General features: G+C 38.0%; 2 protein-coding genes across 3 annotated transcripts in view; one reads left to right on the top strand and one right to left on the bottom strand.

The window, feature by feature from the left end:
* Positions 1-10,740, top strand: part of LOC109043992 (cell adhesion molecule Dscam2) — a 168,404-nt gene extending 157,664 nt beyond the window's left edge. The window contains 5 exon segments of the mRNA XM_019061421.2: positions 2,261-2,421; positions 3,825-3,998; positions 6,219-6,383; positions 9,479-9,578; positions 10,364-10,740. Of these exon segments, the coding sequence (XP_018916966.2) occupies positions 2,261-2,421; positions 3,825-3,998; positions 6,219-6,383; positions 9,479-9,578; positions 10,364-10,406 (643 nt within the window). The 3' untranslated portion in view covers positions 10,407-10,740.
* Positions 10,741-10,926: 186 nt separating this feature from the next.
* LOC109043994 (thiamine transporter 2) overlaps positions 10,927-13,956 on the bottom strand; it is a 31,814-nt gene continuing 28,784 nt past the window's right edge. For both annotated transcript variants that reach the window (XM_072306203.1, XM_019061429.2), the window contains exon 10: positions 10,927-11,898. In XM_072306203.1, coding sequence (XP_072162304.1) covers positions 11,782-11,898 — 117 coding nt within the window. In that variant the 3' untranslated portion in view covers positions 10,927-11,781. The remainder of the gene's footprint in view (positions 11,899-13,956) is intronic.

The following is a 13,956-nucleotide window of genomic DNA, read 5'->3' as shown; positions in this document are numbered from 1 at the left end:
TTTCAGATTTCCACTCATCCCGTGTAACGCAATCGTAACACCGGCCCAGACGTTCCAAAAATAATGACGTAAAATTGGCTTCAATTGGCTTTTAAATGAAATTGATTACTTCATTTTAAAAGCATTTACATTTTTAAAACGTGGTGAGTATTTGTAAAACTTTTTCCAAGCAATGGCATCGATATGAATCTCAATGAGCCGTAGTTGTGATGAAAGAAACTATACAAAAATTAATAAAAGAGGAAAAAAACTAAGGAGCACGCAATTTTTTGTTTTTAACTTATTTGTACATCGACCTCCTTGAGTGAAATACGTCCAATTTTGAGCGTTTAGTTGCGCTTACACCACGCTGCAGCACAGTAAAAGCCAAAAACATAAAAGAATAAATTTGAATGCTTTGGAATTAAATTTGACACGGAACCACTATTATATCTACAAAAAACACATTATATTTTCCAGTAATAAATATTTCTTTTTCATCAGTTTAAAAGGGAATAATCAATTCAAAGAGCGCAAACATTTCAAAATCATGAGTTGAAAAACGCTGACTCCGCGAGTTTAAATACTAGAGCCTGGCACTAAATATCCGCAGCGCAGAACGCGCACTGGCGCCTACAAACCTAACGGGATACTTCACGCATTGCGCAACGCGTGAAGTATCCCGTTAGGTTTGTAGGCGCCTATGCGCGTGTCACGCTGGTTGCCTGCCGCGCCGCAACGCTTTAAGCAACTATTTCGCGTCAGAGGCGTTGCACAGTATCCTACAAGATTGAAGGCGCACGAAATAACTAGATAAAGAGGACTTTCAATTTTGACTGCATCTGTTACTGAAAAATGTTTAATTTGGCATTGGAGCGTTTCCTAGGCTCCCGCTTTGGTTTTCATCTTATCATATCCGTACAGTGTACACATGAACATATGTTTTTATCTGCTCTTAGAGTCTGTTCTCTTTCATGACTTGATTCATGAATGAAATGTTTTTAAGAATGAAGGTAGTGGTAGTATGCATTTATTTTTGAGGTGGCTCCTGTCATTTAAATGAGAAGAAAAAAATGTGGACATAACATGTCCACAATTAACAATTTTGGACATATTCATGGTTGGACATTAAATCATGTGGACTTAATAAAGACTGGACTTAACGTCTAGTGGACATTAATAGCGGTGGACATTTATTTAATGGACGAAAGGTGGACATAAAGTCCTGGAAGCGAGGTGAATATATCGCATTGACAGTTCGCCTACAATTTCCGGCATAGGCAAGCTCCACCGTGGTAGAATATTGGTATCGTCCCGTGGCGCGGCATACTTTGTGACAAATCGATTGATCTGCTATTTCAACCTTTGGGAAAGGATCCATAAACAGGGTGTTCACAACGAACACCTTAATAATCGATTCTTTACCGTAGCTTCAAATAGCCAAATATCGATAAGCAATCATTCCTGCTTCGCCACTGGTTCGTCGTGAAATGTCACGCTCACTCAATAAACACACAAAAAGCAGCTTTTCATACCGCATGAGGCAAGCTGACTGGACAATATCTCCAAAATCTGAAAAAGGGCTTATCTAGAGACTATTACGTAGAAATAGTCGTAATGATCATGGAAATCGGCTCACACCGCAATCACACGCTGAATGTGGGAGCTGAATGTGGCTTGAATGTGGAAGTCATCGGCCCGATGCCTGAATTTTGCGCGTGACGCGCAAAATTCAGCAACGATTCTCAGCAACCATCGGACCAATTTTGAATTTGTCTGAACTATTCGAGTAGATTTAATACACATCTGGATGAAAATAACTCGAATTTGCTAAATTTCAGCCGTTGGGCGATGACTGTTGACTTCCACATTCAGCTGCTAAATTCAGCGTCTGATTGCGGCATAAGTAGACAGGTAGAAGGAACTGGGATAAAGAATGAAAATTTAGGGGGTCAGAGAGCTTTTAGTAATGATACTTTGGGCACACATTTGGGCATCACATTGGGCATCATCTCTGAAGTTACGTTCCCTACCCTCACTGAAATAGATACTATGCTCTTTCAGCACCTAGGATGTCAAAAATGTGTCTGGTGATCCCAAGATGCTGCCTTTACTACCCCCGCAGTTAAAGTTACACCCTGTGAATGCAAATTCAACTGCGAGGGCAATCTAGGCAGCATCTTAGGATCACCAGACACATATTTGACATCTTAGGTGCTAAAACAGAATACCACGTTTTTCAGTGATACCGAGTAGTTAGAGATGATTATTTGGATTCCAGGAGCAGGACGCGGTACAAATCAGAGGAGACTGATCAAGTGAAAAGCTTGGCGGAGCTTGAGAATGAACGAAATAATGATCATCAAAGACTGACTTACTCACCCTCGCCCGTCCGCAAGAGGGACTCGTCACTCAGCGCCCATAAAGGGAGCGATACCTCAGGTGACTCGATTTTACAATCACTTTTGATGAGCCGCAATAGGGGAATGAATATCCTTTCAACAGCGCAACGTATAAGGTGATTCGACGGTTGCCATTTTTTGTGTCATAGAGGAACGTGCGATATATCGCATCAATTCGTTCGATAATATTTCAGCTACTTGTCATTTTTTTTCGAATTTTGAGATTTCACTTCTGTTGTCATGAGACTAAAGAATTCATGTACCAAATTTGACAAGAAATTCAACCTATGAAAGGCAGAGTTTTTTCAGAGGAAAAATATCGCAGTCGAGTGCAGTTTGGATATCAGTATCGAATGCGATATTTTTCCTCTAAAAGAACCCTGCCTTCACGTTGAATTTACATTTCTTTGTCAAATTTGATACATGAATTCTTTAGTCTCATGACAACAGAAGTGCGATCTCAAAATTCGAAAAAAATGACACGTAACCGAAATTATGGAGCGAATTGATGCGATAGATCGCACGTCGCTCTGGCACAAAAAATGGAAACAGTCGGATCACCTTAACAGAAGTGAATCAGTTCAATGGACAAATACTCATTAATATCTCGTTCAGAAGTAGCAGCAAAATTAATTACAGCATAGTTGAAACGTCGCCCCCTTGACGCGAAGACGTAACTGTATTTCGGAGCGATGATACACAAAAAACAAGCCCAAAAATACGAATACAACAGAAAAAATGTAAGAAATGAGTGAGCAATAAGGCTAAGAACATCCAAATTCCAAAAAAGTAGTGGTTGCGTGTTAACGACTGGTGTCAGGTTGCCACTCATTATTTTATTTATTTTATTATTTTATTAGTTTTTTTTTTTTTTCCCCAGCCGAAGATATACCAGAGGGTAATTCCGGCATGTCTCGCGAAGTAAACTCTTGACCCTATTTCCTAAACTTATACTATTATCTTATTAACTATCTCCTTACTTTACTTGTCTATTTTAGTATCATACACATTATGTTATCACTATATATAACTTACATCTATCATCACCTAAGCAAATTAGTAATAAGATACGCACATTACAATTTCTGTAAATATGTACTTACTGAATAAAATTTCGCTTGACAAAAAAAAAAAAAAAAAAAAAAAAAAAAAAAAAAAAATTATTAGTTTTTGCATTGAAAATGAGCCTACACCGGCTCGAGACGTCCTGCCCTGCCGTTTTAGTATTTATATGGTTTTATCCTTGTTCTCCCATTTCTTACTTTTACCAATGTATTCTATATCAGAGTGAACTCAATTATCCATAAAACTTCATGGTCTCCATCAGGGCGTAGGTGGAAATTCAGATTCCTCAATACGATGACAGAATTTTTATTATTTTTAAAAAGTTTGCTTCGCTCTTGATGAAATGCACTAATGTTCTTCGTTTCCTCTCAAAAGCAGCTGTAGATTACGAAATCTGCCCTTACGCAACATTTAGTCTTCCATCGTACACTGTGGGCCCATCGTTGCAATTCCAGACGTTCAATCAGCGGGAATGTTACGCTGGGGCTCCGCCTTCCATGACCCGGCACAGAGCTCATTCTTCAAATAGTCCTCCAGATGGCTTAAGCCTAGGTGATTTTTTTCTTCACAGCACTCATTTGACGTGCAAATATTATGTTGTACAGTAGATATCGGTTAATACGACATCGGTTAATACGACATATCGGCTAATACGACGAAATCCCGTGACCCCTTGAATGTCGTATTAACCGATATCTACTGTAATACTATAGTTGATTCTAGCAAAATTTGGTATGGCCTCGACACACGCTCAAATTTCCGTCAATTTCCGATCAAAATGATGACAAAAATGGCGGTCAAGAGTTAGAAATAAAATTAGTTGATTGAAATAAGCACGAAATAAGCACGGTTGCGTGGAAATAAGACGAAGGATGAGACCCACAGTTTCATCATCTACCATCAAATTTTTGCAGGCCGCAAAAATTTGATGGTAGATGGTGCGCACCAGTCACCATTTGATCGGAAATTTGGAAATTTGAGCGTGTGTCCAAGCCTTTAATCTTCCTTTTAAATCAGTTGAATGAATCGATGCTACATTAAGCAGATCAATTGTTCAACATTGAACAGAGTTGTTGTTCAACATTGAGCATTGTTCATTTGAACAGAGAAAACAGTGTTGCCAACTTACAAGAATTGTCACTGATACAGGGCAATGAATTGAGCACCTCAACACGAGTATCCTCAATAAATTTTCTCGTAGAGCACGGTGCAAATGTTAAACCCGTTTACGGAATTGGCCATTCTGAATGAATGTGCAGTTCTTTGCCCATTTCACGGAACGACGAATCACATTGGCCATTACGCGAATTGACCGGAAAATCGGCCAACTCGTGAACTGACTGCCCAGTCCGCGAACTGACCGATGAAATTAAGTCGAATTCCGCAAACGGTAAACGGTGTAGCAGGCGAGCGACCACAAATAAATCGGAGTTACTTGGGTGTAAATAAAAACGATCCACATCTCAGAGAAATGATAATGAACCACCTGACCGAGCTGATTATTGAAATCGATAGCCGAGAATAGATAAAGAAGACAAAGGGAAAATGGAGCTATCTCACTGGTTGAAACGCGTGGTCGTCATAGACTGAGGGAAAACCGATGGACTAACTATTGGGTGTCTAATGGGTTGCAGTTAGTTAGTCTATTAATTACCTCCTTCGTTCACTCATACCACCCGCTATCCACCAATAGGGTCACTCCATTTGCTTTTAGTCATCTTTGTCCATCGTTTTGTCTATCAATTTCAATAATCAGCTCGCAGACAGATTAGAGGGAAAGCGATTGAAGGGGTTTAGGTTTGGTTGGACAAAAATGTTAAGAATTTAAGGCTGAGGATTGCAGATCGAGTTTCGCACGCTTTACTTAGTGCACAAGAGCGCGAAGCAACTATTCGACCACCCGAGTGTAGCACAGTATCACTCATAATTGAAGGCGAACTTAACATGCCAATTCATCTGGCCAATTCCTGCAACAGCTGCAGTCGCTGGATTTTTAGATTTAACAATGAAAATGAACGCAATCTGTACTTGGCGCACTTAAGCGCGAGGCAACTATTAGACCATCATAGCATGGCACATATTATCCGACATTGAAGGCAACCAACGCACTGGGCTAACAACTAGGACATTTGTTGCACTGGTTATAGTCGCTGGATTTCAAACTTTATCAATTCGGAGGCTTTTCTAGAAATTTTGATGTTTAGTCGCCATGCTCTGTTTTTGGACATGTTTTTGATGAAGTGGCAATTAATACTGCGCACCAGAGTAGGTACGATTTTGATAAAAACCAAGGTATACATATTTAAATTATTTCTCAAACGATGTTAATTAATTTTTTTTTGGCCAATATGACTCACTTTGATTCAAATTTTAATTCTAAATTAAACTGTAAACAACGTGTGAGCCGCGTGATGATCATTCGGTTAATTGGACGTATTTCTGCAAAATGGAACTATGTGCATTATGGCGTGAGCCCTGTTATGCATACATTCTTATAGGTCTTAGAGCTCATGTCATTATGCACATATGTAGTTCCGTTTGTACGTCCAATTAAAAATTAGATTGATCAAATTTTAAAGATAACTCGACTTCAAGAATATAGCCGTTGCTGCTATTTTCGGTAAGACGGTAGTAAGCCTCATAATTTTTCCTCCAACAGCCACTGTCTTTTCCGATACAGCGTATGAATAAAATAAGGATCTCCGCTTTATTCCTGCGACTTGCGCAAGTGACCGATTTCAAATTCTTGCGGTTTTTACCCGTTTGTTGCAGAAATAGCTTGCATTTCAAATCAACAAACACTGCCAATTTCGCGAAAAACCCACGAACACCATACCGCGGCCAGCTCAGCTTTTATGACTGACTCGGACAGCAGCTACGGAGGAGGCAAAATCCACGCCAAACACGAACTGCCAGCCAGAAATCAGCTCAGCACGAGTAAGGATATACTTGAGTCTTAATCACACCACCCCAGTAGCATTGTCCTCTAAACCACTCATCAAAAACGTAAGGAACTGTTAAAATTCACCAAACAACCACTAGACAAGGTCATATGAAGGAGCAAGATATTTACAACACTGTATTCGCGCTGGTTCCTTCTTGCTAAGTGCGATCCATATGACCTCTGCTGTTGAAAAAAAAAAAAAAAAAAAAAACTCAAGAAATTCAGTGCAAGTAAATTCTTTGAGAATGAAAATTTATCTGCTTAATGAGGTGGCTGTTTCTTCGTTTTTTTTTTCAACAGCAGGTGGCCATATTTGTTTTCGGTCAAGACTGCAAAATTGTTGAAATTTAAATCTCGCACAACAGCTCCAGCGCAGCGGCGGAAGCTGGAGCTGAGTTCTTAGGGTCGGGAAAAGCATACCTACGTATCACTTACATTGAGCTGAAACAGTTTTCTCACTCAATGCAAATGTATTTTAACAGTCTCTTTACAGGTTTAGTTTCCCTCTTCAAATTCTAGTTTCTTTAAGTCTCTTTAAACAGTCAGTGCTACTCGGGTAATCTCCTATTTTGATTATCCATGCTGCCAGCATTAGGCGCGTGTTTCTTTCTCTAGGTATATAAATCCTATTCCTAAATATAAGAAGTTCTTTCCATGAGGCGGCTAAAAGTGTTCAGTGATTTTCAACCTCCTAATCAGAAGGTTATGGATATCATAAGCAAGTGTCCCAGTTATGATCTTTATTGCAGGATTATGAGGCACTCTTAAACGAATTGACAGCCGATTCCTCCAAGGGTTTGGTAAAGTTGGAGGTGCTTTTCTGCTTTCATTTCTCAATCACAGCTATAGGTAAATTTTTCCTCTAACCATCCGTCCCGTGAAGAAACACCTGAAATGAAATGTTTTAGTATTATTAGTTACTGCTCTGAGAAATTAAGAATGCTCAATCCTTACCCACCCAAATCCACATGACTTTTCCTACGAGGTGAAATAAGATTTGCCGTTAGTGCTGTATTGAGACTTAGTTTTGATGCTCTGTTTCCCTCACTGTGACCTTGCTTTACCTTTTTAGTAGCATGATAGCAACGCATGCGTGACGAGCTCTGAAAGTAACGAGCCGAAGATTTTTAGGAAAATTCATAAGGATTAGAAATGGTACTGGACGATTGCACAGCTCACCCTCAGTGCACCCTGATTAAGTACTTATTCCAGAACACGCGAATTTAGTAAATTTCCATACTTGTTTACGTGTAGAATTTTCATCATCACTATCAATGTATGCATCATATGTTTACGCCTTATGAATTTTAGAAAGGAGGGGTATCGATGAGGGTCCCTTGTGTCCCTCGCTAAATTTTCTTAATTCTACGATTTCTTTGCTCGTACAGGGTCTATTTTTTACGGTATACATCATGATTCGGTCATTTCCAGTCTCTTGTCAGGACTAATTTTTGCCTAAATATGGGTCTGAAGGCCGATTTCAGTGAAAAATGCGGATTTTCTGGCATTCGACCGCAAAACTACATAACTCACATTTTCCGCCAAAGTCGGCCTTCAGACACATTTTAAGGCTAAAATTAGACCCGAAAAGAGACCAAAAATGACCAAATCATGATAAATTCCATAAAATATAGACCCTTCCCAAGGTAGTAGTGATCGCGATAAATAGCGATTAAATCTCTACACATCGCAATTTTTGGTTCGATGAAATCGTGATCAATTTTTGTCGATAAAATCGAGATTAAATCGCCATTTAGCGCGATTTTTATTTCAATGAGATCGCGACAAATTGTCGGACGATAAAAGCGCGATAAGATCGAGGATAATTGCTCAGAAGCTAATGATCCTGGCGATTTTAATGCCGATAAAATCGCAATATATAGAGACTTTCCCGTTGAAAAATGCTACTTGGGTTAATGCGGGAAAAATTGAAGATTTCAGGATATTCAGGGTGGGCCCAAAAACGGCCCTCATCAATATCCCTCCTTTATGATATCGGTGGCAGGTCGGGAAATGTGTGTCTTAATTGTGACGTTCCAAACTCTCCGCTCATGTCTTATTTGTTTGAATGTAAATCGACCAAGATAACTCCTTAATATTTTCAGTGGGTAAATTTCAGTTAGTGAGGAAAATTCACAGAGAATTTCGAGAAGAATATTGTAGGATAGTTATCTTCTGAAAAAAAAATAAAAAAATAAAAATAAAAACGAGCAGAGATTTGCAACGGTGAAATCTGCGGTCCACATTTCACGACTTGGATCATCGACATAATGTTTATGAAATCTTGCTGCCATTATTTTTAAAGGGGTCTCAAAAAACTAGTCACGTTTGTGGAAAAAATATGTCTCCTAAATGTAACGCAGTGAAAATGAACGGAACATTCACTTTGTCAAAAAATTATTGTTCAACGCTGATCTCTGCGGGGAGGGTATCACCCACTTTTCACGCATGCATATCGACGATGAGACTCCCAAACCACGTATCTCGATTTGCGATGTTGCAAACTTCCTGTCATACTTTAGTTTTTACATGGATAGGTACGCAATTTCAATTTTTTTAAAACTTACCTGATTCTCCTTCTCTGTGCGAAGAAAATTCTGTGAAAACCTCCGCGAATGATGTTAATTCGTTTTTCTTCAAGAAAAATAAAATAAGAGTAGAGATTCTTAAACACTACCGCAAACGAGATAAGCGGTTTGGAAGTTTTACCGTCGATATTGCATAATCAAGGGCAATCCGATGTCACTGGAATGGTCGAATTTTCCCAGTTAATCCTATTTCGCAATGCAAATTACGTGCAGGTAAATTCATATTCTAGACTGAAGAGGGATTTATTTTTCTAAAATAACTATTATATTTGTCCTATTTGTTGACTCTCTTCATTGTATTGACATTACAATTTGCTGTCAAAAATAAAAACATACGCCACCTTGACCTCAAGAAAACAATTTAGAGAATGTTGTTACTTGGAACTTTCGACCACAATGCTATGAGACTGTATTGGTCTTGACATTCCTACATTTTTATAGGCCCTACAGACCGACTTTTGGGCAAGTATGACTCAACGAGGCGTTTCATTTTTTTCCAGATTCCACGGTATTTGAACTAGGGTCGAGCACGGAGTCAGCAGAGGTGTCACCTGAAGTTATAAGAAAAACCTACGTCAAGAAAGGAATAATGAAAACTCGGTAACACTCATCGTACGTTAGACTTGTGTTCTTTTGCGTTCAATCACACTCACAATAAAAGCTAGAAGCAAAATCTCTGACAGTCGTATTCGTTATCGCAACATGTAGAGTACTTCTCGGATGTGATCACGTAGGTTCGGTGGATTGTAAGTGGGAATACAAGGACGCAAAATCTGCAGGTTCAAACTCATAATTTCCACTTAAAATTCCGAAAAGGAACTACTACTTTTCACTTATCCGTAAAAACACCTACCTACATGAGGATATCAATGGCACATTATGTTCTTTTTAGGTGAGCTAGAAATACTCGTAAATGAGGAACTTTATGCCTCGAAACTTTCTGTGAATTTAATCTAGGTTATTCAGAGCTATGTGGGTATCCTATAGGTTATGTGGTTCGGCAGAGAGCAGTGGAGGTTAGGTGCCGTAGAGCGCCAGGGAGTGCTATAAAGCGACTTATGTGTATGTATGTATTGAGAGATTACGTAAAATATTTTATGGCAAAATTATTTTGAAGGTTCTGTGAATAAAATAAATCATGAGCAGAGGAAAGTTGGTGTTCAATACAGTTATACTTGTTCTGAATGTCCTATACTTGTTCTGAATGTCCTCCAATACTAGAGCCCGTTCAGACGTTCTTAACAGAGTAACGGAATAAATGCTGCAATGAAGTTAAGGCTCTTTATGAGTCCTTTTTTATCTGAAACGTACAGTTCAAATTGTATTGAAAATCTACTTCTTATTAATCTTTTTCGACTAATCGGGTTTTTTCCTCAATGTTGCAGGAGTGGAAAAGCGGGCGATGACAGCTGCGTTATCCATGTGTAATTTTCCGTTGTTTTTATACTTGATATATAATTTATTTGCTATTCCACGTTATGTTTCTTAATTTTATAAAATATAAAGATTTTTTACAACAAACCGTATTTGGATACTGTTTTTTCTCCTGATAACTTTGTCCCAGTCATAGAGCGATCATTATTTCCCTCGATCACGATTGGAATGCAATAACGCAAATTAGTATTACAGTCTTCTAAAAATCAGATAAGAGATTGGACATACATATTATGCTCATTAGACAATTTTTGTCACTTTAAATCCCATCTTTTTACATTAACAACCTGTTTAATTGTCTTCAGTGATTATAAACCGGGGGGAAGGGGATCACAAATCATGTCCTCTTCCCTCCCCGAAAACGAAAAAATAGAACAAGAGAGGCATATAAAAGAGTGTGCAAATTAAATTTGGCTTAAAATCCAAATTTTTCCCAGTAGCTGCATCCAATTCACTTCGAGATAAATTTTATTGAAGAGAGGTGCGATTTTTTTTTAAAAAAAGAAAACGTGTGTAAAGAAAAATCATTTTAATTTCTTTGTCAGCATTTTAAAAATAACTTTTTTTTAAAATAGCATACTTGAAAAAATTAAAATAAATGCTACAAAATTACAAAATTCTAGGTACAAAGTGAAAATCTTTAGAGAGGTGTCCTACCTGATCAGCTCTTACATGCATTTATCTTGTCAACCGCATCAAATGCGAATTTCGACGAGGGATAATGATATCTTGAGGGGTTGTAGTTCTTACCCTGTCTAGTGATCCTCGATTACATTTACTTGTATTTTTGAGCAGCGACGATTTTTGAAAATTGGCAAAACTGTTTTTCTCCATTTAAATGTATGTAAAATAATCGCCCTAGAAGCAATGAGCCTTAAAAACAATTTTTAAAAACTCTGAAAAACTGTTAAAATATTCGAATTAGAGAGCCCTTTTTGGCTATTTTTTAGTAAAATTCAAGAGAAAAAAGTGTTGAAAAACTCTTGAAATATCATTGTAGTTTTTTTAACATTTTTTCAAACATTTTTAGTGTCCAAAAACTACAATTGATGTTTCAAGAGTTATTTTTTAACTTTTTTCCCTTAAATTTTACTGCTCGTAAATTTTACGTACTTTAAAAAAATACCCTAAAAGAGTTTCTCGAAGCGAACATTTAACAGTTTTTTTAAGAGCTGTCTTTTTTAAATTTAGGAGTTTTTTAAAAGTTTGTATAACAGTATAGTTGCTACTGGGGCGTTTCTTGCGTGACTTGACAGCTTGCCCTACCTAAAATCGATATTTTTAACTGATGTGATTGGAGGGAAAAGCGTTTCCTGCTTGCAAAATCGCCACTACTCTTGAGATCAAATTTTCATTATTATCTACGCAATCAGGCTGTGGTATGTGCGTCCCGGGGGCCGCTGGATCTCTGTCTACACGAAGTGACAACACTCTCGAATGCGACAACTCCCGCTAGCACGAACAGGATGACGCCATAAATCTCAAACTGAAAAGAATGAAACACAGAGTTATATTATTGGTCTTTGGATCAGAAAATGGGGAGAGGCATTCTGCGCGGCGCACAGTGGATCGAGTCAATTATAGAGAGGTCGGACATGAAAATTTTGACTGAAACTGCAAAATTTGATGTTTATTTCGGCACATTTAAATTTTAAGGGGTGCTCCTAGAAGAAAATTTCACGAAGAAACCAATAAAGCCACTTCTAGGACCTCAAAGTTTTGTCAAACGGAGTTATAAGTTTTTAAAGTTTCCAATTTTTTTCCGACCTTTCCTATTGACTCGATCCACTGTGTGGCGTGAAATTTGCTGATGCGGATTCATTTCTTACCTTCGCTGAGGAAGCATGTGTATATATTGACATTTTTCGCAAATCGAGATGCATGATCACTCACGCAAAAATAGCATTGAAAATACTTGGCGCTGAGGTTTGACATGCATAAGTAAATGGACGGATTTCACTGGAATCATCCTCGCTTCATCAGACGTCTAGCCTACACTGAGAAAAAGCTATGGCTTATAAATCAATGAGTGGCTCATATGGAACACCATTAATAGTTGTATATGAACTAATGATTATCGGTCTGTGAACCATACTGTGGTAGCTCGCACGATAGTATGGTACCTATATAAACCATAAGTAAGGAAAAGACAATCGAGAACACAGGAAAATGCGGAAACAAGGCTAAAATACAAAATACAAAGGCAGGACGTTTCGGTACCTCACGGCACCATTATAAACTGCTAAAATTAAAAAAAAAAAAAAAATAAATTAAAATAAAAATAAAAACCAGCAAACGGCGTTACATGGTGAGATCGGTTTTGAAATGAAACGTCCTGCCTTTGTATTTTGTATTTTAGCCTTGTTTCCGCATTTTCCTGTGTTTTCAATTGTCGTTCCCGTTTCGGGCTGCTTTTACATTCTTTTTGTTCTCCATAACTAAGGTAGGTATATGTACTATTATTGTATGTTGCCTTCAGTAATATTAATGGTGTTCCATATGTACCACTAATTGTTTTATGAGCCATAGATTTTTCTCCGTGTAATATCCGCTCATGATTCACTTTTTCAATAGTAAATAGGACTACATTTTCCGATTAGTAACTACAACTTCTGGCTCGGCTGTAAAAACTGAGGCAGTCAGAAACTAATGGTACCTACGTAAGTTGTTTCTAACTGGACCAGAAATTGTACTTCCTAATTGCAAAATTGAATCCGTTTAGGCTGATTCCAGTGAGATTCGTCAAAATTCTACTGCTCATACGTTACAGCTGCTACCAATTATTTGATGGGTAATGACTTATCCTCATTGAAAGTGTTGAAATATTTTTTGTATTTGTGTAAATTCAATTCGGTGCAATACGCACAATTAGTGTCTGCCAGTATGATTTCAATTAATATAAATTGATACATATTGATGAATGAAGTGCGAAACCACGTATCTCTGTTTGCGACGCTGCAGACTTCTGACCCTACTTTTTTTTTGGGGGGGGGTGGGAGGAGGGGGGCGGGCGGATTAATCAATTTAATTTCTTGAAAACTTCCTTGATTTTTCTTATCTACTGGCAGAATATTCTGTAGAAATGTCAAGCTTTGTAGATAACTTGTTTCTCTTCGAAAATGCATAGACTTAGAAACACCGCGATAGGGCTACATGGTTTCGCACTTTAGCCATCGATATCAAAAGTATGTATGTGCACTGTGATGTGGTAGGAGCCACTTGAAATTTATACCCTGGCAGTGGAGAGGAAACTGGAGTTTCCAGAATTGAAAGCATGTAAATCATTGACCTCTTTACTTCTTATCTTCATTCATTAAAATTGGTATCAAAGACTGATATGCTCTAAATCTGACGAAAAAATTCGGGCAAATCGATAGCGTTAGAAAGGAACCCGTAAAAAACTCCGATAACCTCCTCGTATTTATGCACGAGAAAAATCATCATGAAGAATATTGAAACGCTTAGATAGAAACTACTGATGCAGAAAAAAAGGTAAAGTCATTTCTTTAGCCATTTTTTTCAAAAATTATGACTACTTCTTCTG

This window comes from Bemisia tabaci, chromosome 1 (assembly GCF_918797505.1).
Source record: "Bemisia tabaci chromosome 1, PGI_BMITA_v3".
In the NCBI taxonomy this organism is placed as follows: Eukaryota; Metazoa; Arthropoda; class Insecta; order Hemiptera; family Aleyrodidae; genus Bemisia; species Bemisia tabaci.
This window is presented reverse-complemented; position numbering and strand designations above follow the sequence as displayed.